The 22,001-nt window shown below is 36.5% G+C and overlaps 1 protein-coding gene across 8 annotated transcripts in view; it reads right to left on the bottom strand.

The window, feature by feature from the left end:
- The window catches only part of RPTOR (regulatory associated protein of MTOR complex 1), a 552,432-nt gene that overhangs the window by 148,501 nt on the left and 381,930 nt on the right, over window positions 1-22,001 (bottom strand). For all 8 annotated transcript variants that reach the window (XM_074224960.1, XM_074224956.1, XM_074224957.1 and 5 more), the window contains exons 14-16: window positions 14,546-14,620; window positions 13,010-13,075; window positions 12,065-12,256 (exon numbers count right to left, since the gene is read on the bottom strand). In XM_074224960.1, coding sequence (XP_074081061.1) covers window positions 12,065-12,256; window positions 13,010-13,075; window positions 14,546-14,620 — 333 coding nt within the window. The remainder of the gene's footprint in view (window positions 1-12,064; window positions 12,257-13,009; window positions 13,076-14,545; window positions 14,621-22,001) is intronic.

Genomic DNA, 22,001 nt, shown 5'->3' on the forward strand with positions numbered 1-22,001 from the left:
TCATCCTTATTAAGTCCCTCATATTTCCCCCCCCTCCTCCAATCTCCATGCTTCACCTGAGTACTGTATCTGAAGATCAAACCTTCTGTTCAGCTCTGGCCATTCCAAAAGGAACATTTGAAATTCCCCTGGTTCATTGAAAGTCCATCTTTTTCCCTGGAAGAGGACATTCAGCCTTGCTGGGTAGTTCATTCTTGGCTGCATTCTAAGCTCTTTTGCCTTCTGGTATATTATATTCCAAGCCCTACGAGCTTCCAATGTAGCTGCTGCTAAGTCCTCTGTGATCCTGACTGCAGCTCCACGATATTTGAACTGTGTCCTTCTGGCTGCTTGTAATATTTTCTCTTTGACTTGGGAGTTCTGGAACTTGGCTATAATATTCTTAGGGGTTGGTTTTTTAGGATCTCTTTCTCGGGGGGATCGGTGGATTCTCTCCATTTCTATTTTGCCCTCTGCTTCTAGGATATCAGGGCAATTTTCCTGTAGTAATTCTTTGAAAATGATGTCAAGGCTCTTTTCCTGATCGTGACTTTCAGGTATTCCAATAATTTTTAAATTATCTTTCCTAAGTCTGTTTTCCATATCAGTTGTTTTTTCAATGAGATATTTCATATTTCCTTCTAATTTTTCATTTTTTTGGTTTTGAAGTATTGATTCCTGATTTCTGTTAAATTCATCAATCTCCCTGAATTCTATTCTTTGTCTGAAGGATTTGTTCTCCTCAGAGAGTTTTCTTATCTCTTTTTCCATCTGGACAATTTTTCTTTTTGAAGCATTCTTCTCCTCAATAACTTTTTGAACTGTTTTATCCATTTGACCTAATCTGGTTTTTAGCATGCTATTTTCTTCAGCATTTTTTTGGATTTCCTTGACTAAGCTGCTGACTTCATTTTCATGTTTTTCCTGCATCTCTCTCCTTTCTTTTCCCAGTTTTTCTTCTAACTCCCTCATTTGATTTTCAAAGTCTTTTTTTCAGCTCTATCATAGCCTGAGCCTAATTTCTGTTTTTCTTGGAGTCTTTAGATGCAGGAGCTTGTGCTTCCTCATCTTCAGACTGAGTATTTTGGTCCTTCTTGGGCTCATTTGCAAAATATTTCTCAATAGCCTTCTTTTTGTTTCCTCTGCTTGCTCATTTTCCCAGCCTGGGCCTGGTTTGGGGTGTTTCTTGAGCTTTTGGGACACTCCCACAAGGGTCTCAGTGTGTGTGGCTCTGTCCTCCCTCCTGGTCTGTGAATGACCATAAGCGCTCCCCTCTGCCAAGGGGCTGAGCTGGGGGGGGGGGGGGGGGGGGAGCTGCTGTTCTATGGGGGCGGGGTCTAGACTGAGATCAGGATCTGAGTGTGGTCAGAGCCCCAGAGTCCTGTTTCAGGGGCAGAGGACAGAGGTAGTCAGTGTCTCTCTCTTCACTCCCCTCCCTCAGTTCAATGGGCTCATGCCCTGGGGGCTTCTACTTACTGGCTCCGCCTGCTTCTGTTTCCTGGATCAGGGCTGGGGAAAGATGATGCTGCTGGCTGTGTGCCCTGAGGGCTGGGCTTCATGTGCTTGCTCTGGCAGAGGTCCCCTGCTGTTCCCCCACTTTGTGCCTGGTGCTCCTCAGGGTGCAGCTCAGGAGACTCCCCTGCTGCTGTGAGCTGAGACTCCCAGTGCCCTGGGGCTGCCTCTGGGAGGCTGAGGCTCTTTGGCTCTGGCGGGCCAGGGAGCAGAGCCTTTCTGCTTTTTTCCCGGTTACCTTGAGTAGGAGAACTACCTCACTGGGTCCCTTTGTGGGTTCTGTCTCTCGAAAGTTTAGTTAGAGTCCTTAGCTGATGAATTTTATCAGAGAGCTCCTAAGACTAGATCCCTTCTTGTTGCCATCTTTGCTCCACCCCCCACCATGTAGTTTTAATTGTTAATCACTTTGCTTTTACAATGGAAAACAAGGTCTCCTTGTTTCCTCAAATATAACTTCAAAGATTAAGTGTCCATGAGGCCCAAGAGCACCTGGGTTAAGGAGAGAATAAGTTCCTCTTCTCATTTGATAAACATTCTTGAGAAGAGGAATAAGTATTTCAGTATAATTCTCTCATTCCCTTAAATCAATTATTGTCATCAAAAAATCTAAAGTTTAAATTGAGAGTGAAGGCATCATAGGTCAGGCTTTAACTCAGTTACTCTGGTAATTCATATTTGGGGTAGAAATCAAATAAGATGTAGACATCTAACAATTAACAAAAGGAAACTGACCCAGTATGGAAAAAATATTCAGCAAGTATATTGCATTAATGTTGTGTGTTGGGCAGATTTTTCCCCTGTTTTTTCATTTGCCATGAAGACACATGGTACAGAAGTGTGTGTGGAGCCTAACTTTTGTACTGCTGAATAGGAAGTTATGGAAGTTCAAGCTTCAATAATGCCCTGGTCAAAATTAAGTCAAGAGGATGACTATAATATTCCTATAAAGAAAAAAATTAGCCCAGTAAATGAGACAAATACTACAACTTTAGAAAGTAATAGAGAACACCTTAATTACCAACAGTAACCATCCTGGGTTCCTGTTTCAGTACTGAAAAGGGAGTGTCTCTAACACACTAGAGATAAAAGTAGAGGACAATGAGAAATCTTCCTCTCATTTAAAAATTCCTCAAATTGAGAGATTTCTCATTCTGACAACTGCTATAAGTTGCTTTAGTTTAATCCTCTTTTTCCAAACTTCTTTTGGGTCATGTACAAATTTCATAGGTGGTTCTGAAGTTTATACCTAGATACTCAAAGACTTTTTTGTTTTTTGAAAATGTATACTCACATTTTCAAATTACATGTAAAAACACTATTTTTTAAAAATTTTGAGTTTCAAATTATTTCCCTCCCTCCCTCAGAAGGCAAACAATTAGATATAGATTATATAGCTATTAGATATAGATTAGATGTGTGTATATGCAAAAATATTTTCATATTAGACATGTTGACAAAAAAATAGACCAAAAAGAACCCCAAAACAACAAAAGCAACCTCCAAGAAAAATAATGTTTAAAAAAAATAATACTTTGATCTCCATTCAGACTCCATCAATTTTTTCTCTGGAGGTGGATAGTATTTTTCATTTTAAGTCCTTCAGAACAGTTTTGTTAAGAATAGTTAAGTCATTCAAATATGATCATACAAAATTGTGTCATGATGTTCAATGTTCTCCCGGTTCTGCTCATTTTACTTTGCATCAGTTTATGTAAGTCTTTTCAAATTTTTCTGAAAGCAACCTTTCTTATAGCACCATAGAATTCCACCACAAGCATATCCCCAATTAGATGGGCAATAATCGGTTTCCAAGTCTATGCCACTACAAAAAAAGCTGCTATAAATATTTTTTTGTAAAAATTGGTCCTTTCCCCTTTTCCCCACTTCTGGTACACAGATTTAGTAGCAGTATGATTGGGTCAAAACATATGAACAGTTTTATAGCACTTTGAACCTAGTTCTGAATGATGCCTGATAAAATTAATTTTGGAAAAATTTTCTGAAGCAGTTTAGTAAAAAAGTCAGTAGCCTGAGACAGGTAAAGTATGGCAGTGTTGAGGAAGGGTGATAAAGATGACCTAAAGTGTAGTGTGAAAGACTGTCAGAGTGCATCATGTCAAATTAACTCAGAAATGCTAGAAGAGAATACAGGGTCAGATATTTTTTGTACCTTACTATGTGACTGCAAAAATAATAACTTTTCATTAAGTTGTAGAGAGCATCAATCTGCTTGTTCTAAGTCAAGGTTTCCCATCATCTCTAGGTTTTCTCTTTCTATATATCCTGATTGCATTAAATATTTTAGCATCTTCACAAGAAATCTTTTCATTTTGGGGCTGATCTGTCAGGGAGGTGAAACATGGCTTCATTTGGATTCCCCTAAGGTCATGTCAAGTTTGCTGATTTAGACAAATGATACTGAAGTATTTTCACTGAAACATTTGGTCAATTCTGATGAATAGACACTGCTTTTTCAAGGGCTTGAGACAATCTTATTCTATTGTAATATAAATGGGGGAGGTCTGAATAGTACAGAATGCAAGCCAAATAGTCCAGAATGAAAAATAAAACATCAAATATGCAGAAATTTTATCTAGAAATGATCGAGTTTTATTTTCTTCCTTAACGAAAAGGCCAGTTAGCTCTAAAATTTCAATTGTAGCTCATAGAAATGTTTTACCTTTTTTTTTTTAATAAATTAGAGAGAAATCTGGTAAATAGAATTAATGATAGTCTTAGGAAACTAGAAAAAGCATTTTGTGCTATTTTTCTAAAGATGAGTAGGGAACAACTGTTATTCAATTCCTTTCTAGGAGGAAATGTGATTGCATGACCTTGGGTATGTTTCCTCAGTTTTTTCCATAAGTATAATGGAGATAATTCTTTCTCCCTTCAGAAAACATAGATGTTTTTAAAAGAACATTGAGTGCTTGGGGAGAAATCCAACTCACAAAAACAACTCTAACTTACCCATACCCAAATGATTAGCAAACTTCTGGGGTATACCCAAGAAACCAGCAGAGTGGCATAACTACAGGACCCAAAAATCTGTTTATGAGAAGTTGTTTGCTGCCTCTAAGTAAGGCCTGTGATTTCCTGAATGCCACTATCAGTATAAGACTTTTTGTCTAAAATGGAATTCAACATCTTTCTCCTTAACTTCCCCATAAATTCCTTCTCTTCAATTAATGATATCACAATTCTGTAGTCACTTGAACTCTGAGTCTTTTCTAGGGGTCTGAACAAGTCTCCCTGCTTCTACCTTCTTCTCTTTCTAAGGGATCCTACATGAAAAGCTTCCTTTTTTTTTTTTTTTTGTTCTGGACCTCTATGGCATCTAGTGAAAACTATGGACTTATTTTAAAAAAAAACATACAAAGGATCACACTCTATTCCAATAATTTCATATAGTTCTATTCCAATAGTTCTATTTCAATAATTTTCAATTTTTTAAAATTGCTAATTAAAAAAAAGTTCTCAAGTTAAAGCCTCAGCTTCACTATTCATTACTTCCACCTTCATCTTCTTAAAATGCAGTTGTTTTCATGTCATTTCCATTGCTCAGGAATTTGCAATACTTCTATTTTCTCTAGGATAAAGGTCACACTCCTTAGCTTGGCATTATTAAAATTCCACAATAAGGAATCTGCGGGAAGTCCAGCCCTATTTGTTTTTACTCCCTAATGTGTATTCTTGAACTGCTGCCAAGGCAATCTATGCTGCCCCAGTTAAACAGGTAGACCTTGCCTATGCTGGTTCCCTGGCATGCAACGTGGGAAGGTCCAGTGAGGAGAAAGAATATCTTGTATGAGGCACAGCAAGAACAAGAGGGTGAAAATAATAGAAGAAAGCTTCACAATACTTGGAAATAAATGCTTAATGCTATCATTAAGGAACATAAGGTACATATGCAGAACCTAAAATCATCTGGCTCATGAGGGGTAAAACAAAAGATTGCTATTTAAGAGTGGAATGGTTTGCAAGTTAGGGAATCAGGAAGCAATTGATAATCAGTTTTTCCAATGTTTTCCAAGAATTTTGAGAGCTTTCAAACTATAGAAACTGAAGTTTTAATTTGAGAAAATTATTTAACTTTTTTTTTTTTTAGGTTTTTGCAAGACAATGGGGTTAAGTGGCTTGCCCAAAGCCACACAACTAGGTAATTAGAAAGTGTCTGAGACCAGATTTGAATTCAGGTACTCCTGACTCCAGGGCCAGTAGTCTATCCACTGCACTATCTAGCCACCCCGAAAATGATTTAACTTTTAATCAAATTTTATCCTCCCAAAAGATACAGAGTTAACTTGAGATTTAGAAAAAAATCTTATTACTTTAGGTTTTCACTGATTCTCTAAACTACTTCAAGCTTCTTAACTTTTCTAAACACATTATGCCTTTTATCTCAAGCATCTACAGCTGTCTACTTCTAAGAAGTTTTGGGGTGGGGGGGGAGATTTTATTTTTCCTCCTCAACTTATTTTATTTATTTATTTAGCAAAAGATATAAGGCAAGTAATTTATGATTAGGATTGTGAAATGCTATATTTTAAACTTACAAATTAGAGGATCATGTCAGAACTGGAAGGATCTCAGATAACCCAATGCAACCTATACCTCAAAAAAGAATCCCCATCTCAATATATTTGACAAGCTATCCTTTGCTTGAAAGCTTACACTACAAAGGAAGATCCACCACCTCTCAAAGGAGATTCTTTCATCAGTACTGTTTGCAAGTTTTTACTTACATTATCAACTGTCTACTCATGTACTATAGAAATGAACCAACAGAAGTCACCTAAACAAGTTGAACAAGTTCTCCACAAATTTATGCTGTGTAATCTCAAAGGACCCTCACAATATTTTTACCTTTCCCTGATTCTCTATTTCATTCTGCAAACTTCTTTCCCTAACACACTCAGCTGAGAACTTCACCTTATACTTTACTGAGAAAATAGAGGTGCTGAGTTTCCTCCTCTCCCTTTGTTTGCATATCATAACCCCTTGACACTAAACTTCTCTTTTCCTTAATTACTTCCTTTTTCAATTGGTGAACTAACAGCTTCCAGGATTGGCTTAATTATTACTTCCCAGTAAATGACTCTCATATCTAATTACAATTCTGATCCCTATATCCTGATATTTGGTCCTATACTTCCAACTGCTCATTGGACATTTCAAACTGGATGTCTCAAACACAAGTACAAAACTGGACTCATCTTCTCTTCAAATCTGCCTTTAAAATTTTCCTATTTCTAAAAAGGCACCAATCATCCAGGTTTGGCATTGTCCATATTTCCTTATTTTCCTACCTCCACAGAAAATAATATATCAAATCTTGTTTTTTCTATCCCTACAACAAGTCTCACATTTATTCTTTTCTAGTCTCCTATTCAAGACCTTATTACCTTTTCTCTCAGCTCAGAGTACGTGGTACTGATGCCCAACTCTCCCCAATCTTTTTTCCTAGGAAGAGGATGACTGTTTACCCTACTTGTGTATGTGTGTAGAAGGGGAGGATGATACACTCCTACTATTTTTCCTTATAGCTTTTGCTTCCCACTACTTTGTTTCTACTTTTAAAAAAATCACAATAACACTACAGCTTTTTTCCTCCACATGAAATATTCACTAAATGAAAAGATAAGAAAGAAGGAATGTATATATTATTTACTCAAAAGAAGGCAAGAATAAGAATAATCAAAATATACCAGTTCATTCAAAGACTTGATTCATACTTTCCTATCAATAGACAAAATGTTCACAGAGGAAGGTGGATATACACTTAGAAAAATCTAGAAGGAAGCAACTCATGGCTTTATATGGCAAGCCTTGATGTCCTGTGTCTCTTTAGAGACAGTATGCACTTCATGTAACTTGCTGAGTTAAATCACTTCTCAAGTCCCTTGTGGACTTGGGCAAAGTTGTTTCTCTGCTACTATTAGGTCACTGAAGCTATGTCAGTTTCTTTTAATATACAACAACCCTTGGCAGGGTGCTGAAAATATGTTAAGCTCTTTTAATAAAATATAACAACAATGCTCAAAAATGTTTCAAAAGCATGTGTTTTACCTTCTCCTTCCCCATTTCTTAAACTATAGAGGGCAGTATTGGACAAAACAGCCACCAATTTGAAAGTTTCCCCTCTCTCAGGCTGTAGATGACCACAGAGGGCAAAAAGCCAAGATGCTCCTGGAAGCAGGTGATGCTGTTTTCCTCAAATCAGTTCAGTCAGCTCTCTCAACCAACTCAGTCTTTCTCTAGTCAGTAAGATCTAAGCAAAGCAATATCTCCCTTCCATACTTCCTAGAAAAACAGGTACATAGCTAGCCTAGTCAGCTCATCTCCAAACACTTCTGTATTTTGTCTTTTCTAAAATAATTTGCTCTCTTTATCTTTTGTGTCTACTACCCTCACTCCAGTTTCTTCTTCATATGACTGACTCCTACATTCTTCAATAACAGGGTTCTAAGCCTATTTTTTTAAACAGCATCTAAGTCTTCTTTGACAGAGTCTGGTAAAACCTATGAACCACTTCTCAGAATAGTGATTTATTAATGCATAAAATGAATTACATAGCATTCCAAAGGGAAAAAATATATTGAATATAAGTTTTCAAATACAAAAAAAAATGAAAAAAGGGCCAAGAACCCCTGTAAAATAAATTGTAATGGCTCAAATCAAGACCTCTTCACTCATAAACATCATATTTAGTATGATGTGAAACATCAAAGAAATAATTTTCTTTCAGATGTGAATATCAGTTGTCCAATAACCAATTCAGATTCTCCAACATTCCTCAAGCTTCCCTCATAAGTCTTCTGATTTCTGCTGCAATGCATCCCCTGAGGGAAGGTGAGGCCAAGCAACTTCCATCTGCTCCAAAGTGACTCTCCCTGTGTTCAAGAATTCAACCTCCTGCTCTGACTACCTGATCTCCAGCCTCAGGTGAGAAGAGGAGTCAGATCTTACTCTGACCTTCTAGATCTTGATGCTTTTCTCTCAGGGAAGCTGGCAAAAGATGAGGCTGACTTCCATCATTTTTACTTCCCCAAGTAAAAAATTTCACTTCTTGTTGCCAACCTGATCTCTTGTCTGTGATGAGGAAAAAGTCCAGTGTCAAGAAGAACAATCTTTCCTTTGAGGCCTTCCATATCCCACTGCACAATCTCCAGCCTCCTTTTTAGGATTCCAAGGGAAAAAAAAGCAGAAAACCAGTCTCTCATGTGATCATCTGACTATACCTTCCATCTTTTACTGAGCTTTTCTCCTATCTCATCACCAGTTTTATCTGTGAAGAGGAAAGGCATCTTTTAGCCAACAATGAACATCTTCACTTGTCATACCCTACACATTAAGTGTGATTTCTTAATGCCTAGAGGTCATCATCCAAATTCCATTCTTCACCCTATCTCCTGATTACTTATTCCAATGTCTGCTAACACTCCTACCCAAAAGTCCCAAACAAACACCACTTACTACTTCCACTGTGTCTTATGAAATACCTGTTTCATAGAGAATAATCTTTCTTTACCTTAAATATTTTTTCCTCTCTCATTCTGTTAATCTAGCTATTACTGAAATCAGACTGCCTTGATGACACAGCCTCTCTTTGGAGACTCTCTCCACTACTGAATATATCATCCTCTCAGCTCAAAGGTTGAGACAGGAGAGTTGGAATACTCCTTTTCTATTATGTCACTTCCAGGTTTTCACCCTAACTCCTTTATTTAGTAATGTCTCTTCCTTTGAGGTCCACATGAAGAAGTAGCTTTACTCTTTACCAAGGCCCACCCTTCCACCTGCACAAGTGATACCATTACATTATATCTTCTCTAACATATTGTTCCCTCTGTCATCTCAGCTCTGTTTGTCATCTGTCTTCTGGCTTTTTTGCTACCACCTATAAACATGCCCATTTTTCAATTACCCTTAAAAAAAATTCTCACTTGATTCCTCTATCCCTGATAACTATTATCCTATAGCTCTTCTGCCCTTTGTGGATAAATTCTTTCAAAAAGGCCATCTTCAACAGATCCCTCCTCTCACTTCTTAAGTTTTACAATCAATGTTTGACATTATTTCATAAATACTTCTCTCTCCAAAGTTACCAATAACTTTAACTACCAAATCTAATGACTGGTTCTCTCTCCTTAACCTCTCTGTGACTTTTGATAGAGTGGATCACACTGTCCTCCTTGATACTCTCTTCAGCTTTAAGCACTCTCTCTTGGTTCTCCTTCTACCTCTCTGAAGACTCCTTTTCACCTCCTTTTGTTGGATCTTTAGACAGGTCATGCATGCCCTCAGGGATTTGTCTTGCTACAACTTTTGGTGATCTCCAGTTCAGGGTATACTTTTGGGGTTTTTGAAAGCAACATCATTTTCATTAGTTCTATATGTTGACTCTTGGAACAAGCTGAGTATAATCCTGAGGTGCTCCTTCAATGTATCAATGTTGTAGTTAAAGAATTTCTAGTGTCTTTTGGCCTTTTATATACACAATATTTTGTAATTTTTCTTTTTAACTGAGATGCACACAAATATTTCTGATTGTCTTTCTAGTATTTTCTGAAAAACTGGTCTCATTCTCATTCAATTTATTACAATGAGAACAAACTTGGATCTTATATAGTATCTCTTATTTAAAACAGGTTCAAAGGGAATGTTTTAGAAGAAATGCATCTATAAAGTTTATGATTAGCTGATATATCATCAAGTAAGTCTTTTTTTAAAATGGTATTCTGATGCTAATGTTTTTGTATCAAATCATAGCAGCTTAATTGAGGATAAGGTAATTTTTACTATCTTTGGGTTATGACAATCTTTCTTTCTAGCTTTATCTTTATTTCCTAAAGTCAAAATCTTTGTAATTCAATTTTTCAGAAAAACTTTTTTCCATAACTGAAAGCAATTTGGTATACTTTTAGAAGTATATAATACTTGTGCACACTGTTTCCAGAATGAATACAAATGCTTCCTCATATTTTATTTCTCCTCTAGTTAACAGTTGTCATATCTGACTGTCCATAAAAGCCCCTCAAAGTCAGTGTTTTTAATCTCTCTTTCTGTATGTTATATTGAATGAAATTTGTTTATGCTTGTCAAGTTGTTCCATTAACATCAAATTGCCTTTCCAGTATTTGACAGTTTTCTGATCAGGAGTTTACATGGAATACAGCTTTTGAATCGAACACAATTCTAAAAACTGAGCCTTTAAAAGTTTCAAATAATTTCTTAGTTTTGTTTTTTTTTTCCCTTTGGTTTTGTGCCAATATTATAAAGCTAGAGTTAGACTTCTAGCCCAAATTTGTCAGGAAGGGAAAAGGATTCTTCTCTTAGGAAAAAAACTTAAACTAATTCTAATATCCTTCTGTAATGTATTAAATATGTTTACATTACCAAGTAGTTTTTAGAAAACAGGGTTTTATTTTCCCCCCAATGTCTCTTAGTACTCCATACTCCTTGTATATCCAACAACATTTTGTAAAATATCCTCAATATCTCACATTTTCTATATTTCCAATAGTATTTTCTAAGCTATCCTCAATATCTTCATTTCTTAAGTTATATGGTATTCCCTTGACAACAAGTCTTTGTATGGCTTTATTGTTACATCATTATTATTCATATCAGCCTATATATTTAACACTATGAGCAGCAAAACAATCGATATTATTACTTGAATATTCAAATAATCAAAAATAAACTGCAGAAAAATGGTTTAACTTGTAAAAGTAAAACATACTGGAAAACTTTAAAAAAAAAAATACTCCACAATTTTTATAGTCCTTGATGATTCTAATTTATCTTCCATAAAACTGTCAAAATAATTTTTCAAAAGTGGATGTCTGGTCAAGCCACTTCCCTACTTAATAAATTGGCTAATTCCAATTATAAATGTAAACTCCTCTGTGGCTACTAATACCATAAAATTATTTTGTTGTATTGTGTGTGTGTGTGTGTGTGTGTGTGTGTGTGTGTCCCTGTCCCCTTCCCTACTGGAATGAAAGTTGCTTATGAGTAGCTATTACTTTATCCTTTGTATTTGTATCCACAGCGATTAGCACAGTGTCTAGCATATAGTAGTCATTAAATAAATGCTTACTAATTTATCTCAGTTTGTCTCTGATATTTTCTTTTATCATTCCTAGTTCTGCCCTTTAGAAAACAATTACATCTTGAGAAATCAACCATTAAAACTCAAGGCTATTCATATGACAGCTTGAAGACCCTTATAATTTAGTCAGACATCTGAGTCTTGGAAGTTTTATTGCATAAATAATTTAATCCTTAGTTAAATGGAAAATTTATTAACTGAGAAAATCTCCATGTTAGTTAATTTATGTATAACTAAATTTTACTGTAAGACTTCATAATACCACCACAAAGCCTTGAATAGAATAAATACTTAATAAACATTTTCTAAATTGAATTATAAGACCTAAGATGATGGAAATCCTTTCTACATCATTCTCTAAAAATCTTATTTTTTAATAATAGTGACTGGATCTGAAATTTCACTAAGTTTAAAACTCACATTTTTAAAACATCATTCTCTAATAGACCAATTTACCTCAGGAATGGGATCAGAGAGAAGACTGTAAAGTTTCTCATGGGCACTGTCCCTTACACCACACCATCTTGCTGAATCAAAATTTTGCCAAATTCGTCCTAGGCAGATGGCCACCCATTGGCGCAACAAAGGGTGGGGGTCATTCAGTTGCTCCAAACAAATTGCAATCAGATTGCCTTGAAGACAGGCTTCCTAGGAAAAGACAAAATAATAATGTCCTGCTTATGTAGGAAAAATTATGAAGATTACATGATTATGCAACATCAAAGTCTCCCTATTACTGAAATTCTTGGCTAATAAAGCCTCCAGGGACTGTTGTTCAGATCTTACTTTAAATCGTGATATTTGAGGTAGCAATCTACATATCTTAAATAAAAGAATGCCAACAGTGCAAATACCTCTTAAGTTGAAATGGGTACAGGAATAGAGTTCTGGCTAATTAAATATTCTAGTATAACTAAATAAAATTAACAGACACTCTTTTGAGCTTGTGACTCTGTTTTACTCAATGTTATAGCAATAGTTTTATCTGATCAAAAAAATAAGATAGCTAGAATTATGTATCTCTTTTTCTGCTTTTGGACCATAAAATCTATTTTGAAAAAATTGTGGGTCTCCACGGTAGCTAGTCCCTTCCCTCTTGAGATTACTTTCCATTTAAACCATACATACCATGCAGGTACATAGTTATTTGCATGTTGTCTTCTTTGATAGAATGTGAGTTCCATGAAAGCAGAGACTATATTTTTGTCTTTCTTTATATATCCAGTGTTTAGAACAGTACATATTAAAGTGTTTAACAAATGTCTGAACATTGTAATCATTCAACAGAATGAACCAAACCATCCAGAAAATGAACTCACTAAATATGATTCTTAGGAACGTATAGTAAGTATGGTGCTGAACAAATGGGATAAATGGAAGAAGCTGGCTAGAGATACTCACCTGTCCTGTGTTATAACTGTTGACAATCACAGCTAGAATGAAAGCTGTCATGGTCCTATGTTCAGCCTGAGTGACAAATAAGATATTCATTTTTAGTCACACATCTGTTTCCATCTGGGGTAAAACTCCACCATCCTATAGCTTATCAAAGTCATCTTATCAAAACTTTTATAATTTAATTATGCTTTTTGGCCTACTCAAAACACAACAACTAACAAAACAAATCCAGGCTCTTAAAATAAATATGAAAATGTTACGAGAATCACTTCATTTCCAAAAGGAGAAAGGTTGCTTCCTAGGAAGGCTAATAATACATCAGAATAAAGAAGCCTATATGATAAAACAAATTGGCTAATTATGAAATTTATCAGGTCTTTTCTTCCTGTTCCATTTTATATCAGTATGCTCTCAGTCTTGGTATTGGTCCTAAGATGCAGAAATGGCTTTCTTTTCATTCCTTTTGTATGAATTAAAATGTTCTGAGAAATCAGGGTAATGATTATTTGCAAAGATAAATTAAAAATATAGTAATATTGTGGATAAATTTTAATTAAATTGATATTTAAGTAAAACATTGAGGTTAAAATACAAAATAATTGTTCTCAAAAAACTCATTTTTAAAATTCTCTTTTCCTTAGGAACATATGTTAGAATACCAACAGTGCAAATGCCTCAAGCTGAAATGGGTACAGGAGTAGAGTTCTGACTAATTAAATATTCTAGTACAACTAAATAAAATTAGCAAGCATTAAATAGTTAATATATACTCAAAATTGTACTAGGAGCTTCAGGAGACATATAAGTATTTTTTTTTTTAGATTTTTCAAGGCAATGGGGTTAAGTGGCTTGCCCAAGGCCACACGGCTAGGTAATTATTAAGTGTCTGAGGTCGGATTTGAACCCAGGTACTCCTGACTCCAAAGCCGGTGCTCTATCCACTGCGCCACCTAGTCGCCCGGAGACATATAAGTATTATAAAAATAGTTACTATATTTCTTACACAAGAATGATCAATTTTCAAAGAATCTAAATAAAATAAAATTCACTTGAAAATAAAACTTAAACTGAATATAATTCAATCTTTTGTGATGACTCAGAAGATATTTAATGAAATAAAAGTATCACTCTAAATATAAATTATCATTCTGTTGAGGTGTGCAGTTGTTCAATAGAGTTCTGTTGATAAATTCCTGGATGAATCACCTTTTCCTATTTTGCAATGAAAATGCCAGTGAGAACAGATTTTTTTTTTAAGAACTCATTTTTCCCCATTTAAAAGTAAGAATGAAAAAAATTACTGGCATAACATAAAATTAAGCAAAGAGTACTCTTTAAAATTCAGGGGATGCTAAAATAGTAGACTGGATTTCCTGTGGTTGGGTAAGAAACACATTAAACCTTTTTCTTTGATGAATGAGTGTCTTAAGGTCTGTAATCCTCATAAAAATAGGTATTGAAATTGTGTAACACATAGTTAGAGATAAACCACACCATTTCTTTAGAATGTCTGAAAAAGAAATGATGTTTGTTCCTTACTGGCATGTAAGGGTCTGCCAAGACAGAAAGGAAATATTTGTGACCGTTGTCCTTCACGAGATCAGCTTGGCATGACTGGGGAGAAAAAAGAAAGAAGGGAAAACAGTGAGTACAGTTACCTGAGGGGAATTTCTGCTTCTTATGATATATGAACAAATGAATGTACCATGAATATTTTATGGCTTAATCATTTTCTCCCCTGAAGCCCAATTTTCATTTGAAAAAATAGTATGAGTTGTTGCTTGCAGACAAATTCTTTGTGGCTATGGATAAGTGGTTAGGACCTTATGTGTTCTCAGAATTGAAATGGCCCTGTGCTAAACTCTCTTAAAAATATGATCTGTATAGTGGAAATAGACAAAAGCATAACAAGTTATTGGGAGGCTCTGTGACTGATAGACAATTTGAGAGCTGGCCTACAGGCAAAGAATATCTCTAGAGACACAGTCCTTTTCCTATACAATCAATCAATCAACAAACATTTATTAAGAGCTTACTAAGTGTTTTGCACTAAGGCACTGTGCTAAGCCTGGATGGTTCAAAGAAAAGCTAAAACACTTTCCTGGCCCTCAAGAAGCCCACAAACTAATGAAGGAGACTACATGCAAATAGTTATATATGCACAAGATACACACAAGTGTGAATGGAACATGAAGGATAAATAGGAAGAGGGGAAGGAATCTAGAAAGACCTCTTGCAGGAGAGGGGATTTGAGCTGAGTCTTGAAGAAAGTTATGGAAGCCAAGTGATGGAGGTTAGAAGGATAGAATTCTAAGAATCAGGAGCACAGAGTTAGGAGTTGATAGTATAAGGCGAAATGAACAACAAGAAGACCAGTATTAATTGATTTAAGAATATGTGGAGGACTGTAGAGTAGAAGACTAGAGTAGAAAAGTTAAAAAAAAAAAGGCCAGGTTGTAAGGGCTTTAAAAGTCAAAGAAAGAATAGGTCAATAAGCCCCAAATAGGGGACAGCTAGGTGGCACAGTGGATAGAGCACTGGCCCTGGAGTCAGGAGGACCTGAGTTCAAAATCTGACCTCAGACACTTAATAATTGCTTGGCTGTGTGGCTTTGGGCAAGCCACTTAACCCCATTGCCTAGCAAAAAAACAAACAAACAAAAAATAAGCCCCAAATAGAACAAAGAAAGAGGAAAAAGTGTTAGTGAAAAAATATTATTGCCGCTACTTTTGTGGTGACAAAGAACTAGAAATTAAGGTGGGACAATCAATTGGAGAATGACTAAACAAATAATGACATAAGAATGTAATAGAATACTATGTGCTATAAAAAACAATGAAGGGTCCAGTTTCAGAGTAATAGGGGAAGACTTCAATGAACTGAGACACAGTACAATGAGCAGAATCATAAGGAAAAAAATTATATTATAAGAATAACATTCTAGGAACCAATAACTTTTCAAGGTTTATGAACTCTGATCAATGAAAAGATCAAATATGATTCCAGAGGATCGATGAAGAAAACTACACAACTCCTGATAGAAAGGTGACCATCCAAACTCATCCAATTCAATAAGTTTACATTATATTTTCATAATTATAATTACAAAACTATATATGCAAAATGAGATACACTTTTTTGAACATGACCTGTTTGGAATTTTTTATTTTTTTTTGTTTTGCTTGTCTCTTTTATTTTTTACAGGGGTTTTGGATTTATTTTTCGGTGGGGAAGTAGAATTGCCAGAAAATGAGGAAAAAAAATACTTGTTAATTGAAAAAAATTATTTGAAATCCCAACAAAATATTTTCTATTTTAGAGTGGAGGTAAATTGGGATCATTATAGCTTAGGGAGGAGAGAGGTAACAGAGTCAGACTTGTACTTTAAGAAGATCACTTTGGCAAATAAGTAGAGTATAGATTGAAGTAGGAAGAGAACTGAGAAAGGAAGACTAATTAGATGACTACTGCAATAGCCCAGGAGAGAAGAATTCATTGAGAGTTTCTAACAGATGAGTGGTTCTGAAATTCTTCACCTCATCATCTATTAACTTGTAAGTGGATAGCTTTCCTTTTCTCTTTCTTTTTTCACTTTTTCCTTTTTCTTTGTTCTCTTTGGAGTTTATTGGTCTATTCTCTCTTTGGCTCTTAAAACCTTTTAAACCTAGCCTCTTTTTAACTCTTCAGTTATTTCCTCCTCTCCTCTCCTCTCCTCCACATATTCTTGGATCATTTAACTTGGTCTTCCTGCTGATCCTTTCACATTATATTATTAATTTCTAACATCATTTATACTATCAGGGGTGTAAGGTGTGTCAAGGAAGACCAGTACCTTGGAGTGAGGGATGCTGAGTCTTTTCCAGGGCTGCTTTCCACTTTTGATGTCCACCTGAGCCACCTAACTCTCACCTGTGACTCCAATAAGCTGTAGCATTGCACAGTGGCTACACTCCAGCAGATGGGCTAAAGCAGGTTGAGGGTAACAGAGATTCTCAAACTCATCAGTGAATAGTGTGGGGTGTCTACTCCAAGCATGTGAAGTCTTTCACTGTGGAATGGGTAGAGGAGAACAATTCATTCCAACGATTATGAAGCCAGCTGAAGTTGGTGCTGTGGAGTGCTTAGAGTTTGGTTAGACATTGAAGTAACCAAGGTCATCCACTGCATCTGGAGCCAACACCAGTTGTCTTGACTGTCTTGCTATGCTGGATCATGATGACTTTGGAAAAGAGAGTGAGGCAGTTGATTTCGTGCAGCTCTACCTCACTTAAATCAAATTTATGCATGCAATCAAAGATATCACGCATAACCATTCTTCAAAGTCCTGTGGCAATAGGCAGGTTGGAAGCAGCAGGTGTGGATAAATTGTGAATTGTAGTCACAACCCTGCACACAGGTCCAGGCCATAGGGTAGTTTCTTCAAGTGACAGCAGTAATGGGATTTGGCAGCCCCTTGGGTGACTGAGCAGCAGCCCCCCCCCTTTTTTTTGCAAGGTAAAGGGGTTAAGTGGCTTGCCCAAGGCCACACAGCTAGGTAATTATTAAGTTGTCTGAGGCCAGATTTGAACTCAGGTACTCCTGACTCCAGGGCATGTGCTCTATCCACTGTACCACCTAGCCACCCCAAGCAGCCTTTTTAAGGATCATACTGCTTATCTCCTGATTTGAGGATGGGGCTAGAAAAGGTGCCCTAAAAATTGTCAGCTTAACTAACCTTGGCCTGGCTACTGTGGCAGGTGGGGAATCCCACAGTGAAGTCAATACACACACACACACACACACACACACACACACACACACACACACACACTTCTTCAAAGAAGATTCCTGTCACCATTGGTGCATGAAGTGTATGCACACTCATAAACAAGACAAGATCCAATAGATCTGAAAGATGAACAGCTCTTGTTGCAAAAGAACTCAGCAGGTATGGTATCCAAATAGCAGCCCTGAGTGAAACATGACTAGCAAATGAAGGTCAGCTTGCTGGAGTCAGAGCTGGATACACTTTCTGGAATGGCCACAGTGAAAAGGGAATGCTGTGAAGGTTTTGCTATCAAAGCTAATCTAATCAACATTCTTGAATGCCTATCAAAAGGAGTGAATGATAGGTTTAAGACAATGAGATTGCCACTTCCAGGAAAAACCTATGCCACCATCATGGTCTATGCTCCCACACTGAAGAAGTTAAAGAAAAATTTTATGAAGACCTGTACCACCAATGTACCAAAAGAGGACAAGTTTATGATTCTAGGTAACTTTAATGCTAGAGTAGGCTCAGATTACCAGATATAGCAGAGAGTCCTTGGGAGGAATGGAGTTGGAAAGAGCAATAGCAATGGTAGCTTCTACTGAAGACTTGCACATCTCATGACCTTCTCATCACAAACACTATCTACCATTTACCTAAATGCAATAGAACTTCCTGGATATACCCTAATAGCAAATATTAGCATCTATTAGACTATGTGATTGTAAGGAGAAGGGACAGATAGGATGTGAGAGTGACAAAGGCAATGTCTGGTGCAGAGTGTTGACTGATCACAGAGTCATCCTCTCTAAGCTAAATAATCACATTCAATCAAAGTGCTTCCTCAAGGCAAAATAAATACCATAAAAATTATTGTCAAGAGATTAAAGTGTCTCTCCCGGTGAGAACAGTTTGTTGCTAACTTGGAGGGAAAACTAAGTCAACACACAGGTGGCAACAGTGGAGCAGAAAAGGAGTGGGCAGCTTTCAGAGATCTGGTGTACAGTACTCATCTGGGCCAGAACACACACAAACATCAAGACTAGTTCGATGAAAATGATGGAGAAATACAGAAGCTGCTAAATGAAAAGCAACAACCCCACAGGGTTTAAGAGCATCATTGTTTCTAAGAAGATAGCATTTAATTCTATCAAAAGCAAAGTACAAACGAAGCTAAGAGAGATGCAAGACTCTTGGCTCAGTAAGAAGACAGATGAAATTCAATTTTATGGAGATAGTAACAAACCAAAATACTTTTGTAGGCCAAAGACATATAGTGCATCTCAACTACTCAATGGTGATGGATCCACATCAATTAACGATAACACGAACTTAGAGATATGAGCTAAACATTTCCATAGTGTTCTTAACAGACCATCATCGACAAGTGCAAAAGATATTTATTGATCATTTTCCTCAAGTTGAAGTCAATCAGTCCCTAGATGAAGTTTAAAATGAAGATGAGGTTTAGTTTGTTTCTTTTTTGTAAGGCAATTTAGTTAAGTCACTTGCCCAAGGTCACACAACTAGGCAATTATTAAGTTTCTGAGGCCAGATTTGAACTCAGGTACTCCTGACTAGGGCTGGTGCTCTATCCACTGTGCCACCTAACCACCCCTTGAAGATAAGGCTTTGAATTCCATTAGGCTCCATTCAAGTGGCAAAACCCTAGTACTTTGGGGGTCCATTGCTCATCCAAAAACTGACTGAAACATTCCAGATTATATAGCATGAAGAGGTTATTCCCCAAAGAATTCAAGGATGCCTCCATTGTCCATCTCTATAAAGGTAAAGGGAATAGACAATCCTGTGACAATCACAAGGGCATTTCTCTTTTAGTCATTGCTGATAAGATACTTGCCAGATTCCTTCTCAGTAGACTGATACTTCACATGGAAGATGGTCACCACCCTGAGAGCCAGATTGACTTCAGAATGGGTTGATATGGTGTTCACTGCCCGACAACTCCAGGAAAAATGCCAGGAACAGAACAGAGGTCTATATGCAACATTTGTAGATCTGACCAAGGCCTTTCATACTATCAGTTGTGAGGGTTTATGGAAAATTATGTCAAATTTTGGTTGCCTAGAGAAGTTCATCAGTACTGTATGTCAGTCAGTTCCATGAAGGCATGCATGCCCAGATTCTGGATAGTGGACAATGCTCTCAAGATTTCTCAATCACCAATGGAGTGAAACAAGGATGTGTCCTTGCTCCCGAACTTTTTAGCATGATGTTTTTAGCCATGTTATCAAACATCTTCACTGAGGATGAACATGGTCTCAAGGTCAGCTACTGTACTCATGGCAAATTCTTCAATTTGAAAAGGCTACAAGCCTTTTCCATCAAAGTGGAGGGAGTGTTGGTACATGATCTTCTGTTTGCAGATGATTGTGCATTCAAAACTACCTCTGAAGCTGAGATGTAATAAAGTATGGATCAATTCTTTGCTGCTTGTGCTAATTTTGATCTAACAATTAACACCAAGAAAACAGGTGGTTCCATCAGCCAGCACCACACCATCCATATGTGGAACCATCAATCACAGCAAATGCAGAAGTTTTGAGTACTGTGGACAAGTTCACTGAGCTTGGCCGTGAACTTTCTAAGGAGGTACACATTGACAATGAGGTTGACACATACATTGCCAGAGCTAGCTCAGTATTTGGGAGGCTCCAAAACAAAGCATAGGAGAGAAGAGGTATCAGACTGACTTCCAACTGAAGAGCCATTGTGTTGACTTCAATGCTATATGCCTGTGAAACCTGAATAGTCTACCAGTGCAATGTCAGGAAACTGAATTGCTTCCATAGGAAGATTCTGAAGATCACCTGGCAGAAGACACCAGACACTGAGGTCCTTTCTTGACCTAAACTGCCTAGCACCACAATATTACTACAGAGAGTGCAATTACAATGGGCTAGATACATTGTTAGAATGCCAAAGATCTGCTTGCCAAAAAAATAAAAAAAATTTCATGAAGAACTCACAAAGGGCAAGAGCTCATGGGGTGGGGTGGGGATTCAAAAGAAGTGATAACAAGGCACCCTGAAGTTTTCATTGAAGAACTTTAGAATTGATTGTACAGCAAGGGAGACACTGGCACAGGACTGCTCAGCATGGCATGCCCTCATCAGTGAGGGTGCTGCATTCTATGAGGAAGGCAGGATTGAAACAGCTCAAAGGAAAAGTGACAATTGTAAGTTTAGAGTACCCACTCCAGGTGTTCATATGGACTATTTGTGCCCAACTTGTGGTAGAGCATTCATCTGATCAGTTACAGTTGGACATATTGTAATTTGTCTCATAATGATGTCATTTTGGTCTTCTTCAGTAACAAAGGACAAGAACCAACTAATCAGCTATCAACTTCTCATATCATCAGCTATAAACTTCTAAGAACACAGGATCCCAGGCTTCTAAGTTTTGGTCCTCTTTCCTTAAATTATTCAGTGTTTTGTTCTCTCCTAATCATAGTTGGCCTACTTGCTAATTCAATAAACTAAAACACTTAAATAGATGGTATTTAACACAGAAGTAAAAAATCATTCTGATTAACTGGTACTCCTGTTCTTTATAGTGCATATTAAAAATAGTTTTCATTGCTGGTTTCTTAATTTTTAAAAAGTAAGTTTTTTAGTGATATTTTCCATTTTTTTTAATTTAAAAAATTTATTTATTTTTCCAACTTCAGGCAAAGGTAATTTTCAACAATCACTTTTTGCAAAGTTTTGAGTTTTACATTTTTCTCCTTCCTCCCTTCTCTCTAGAAAGTAATCTCTCCCCTGACAGAAAGTTATCTAATATAGTCTCTACCCATGCTAAACATGAATCCATATAAATCAATATTTTCTATTTCTTATATCATCCTATTATTTCTTGTATCCCTCCTATAAATACTACTATAAATCTTTTTGTACAAATGAGGTCCTTTGATTGTTTCTTTAAATTTTGGGGATATGAACCTAATAGTGGTATGAGGGAGGGGCTATTATTAGACTATTTTTAGAGATGAGGAAACAGAAACTGAGAAGTTCAACAATCTGCCTAGGGTCATAAAAGTATAAACGTCTGTAGAAGTATCTGAGCTTGAGTCTTTCTACTTCAAAGTCTAACATTATATACACTATTCTACCAAATACACTTTATATATATTAAGGAAAACTGAGTTTACACACTGTGCTGAAATTTTTCCTGCAGAAAGGAATGGATTATGACAACTAGTTGTGATTCCTAAGAAGAAAA

Source organism: Macrotis lagotis, chromosome 2 (genome assembly GCF_037893015.1).
Source record: "Macrotis lagotis isolate mMagLag1 chromosome 2, bilby.v1.9.chrom.fasta, whole genome shotgun sequence".
NCBI lineage: Eukaryota > Metazoa > Chordata > Mammalia > Peramelemorphia > Peramelidae > Macrotis > Macrotis lagotis.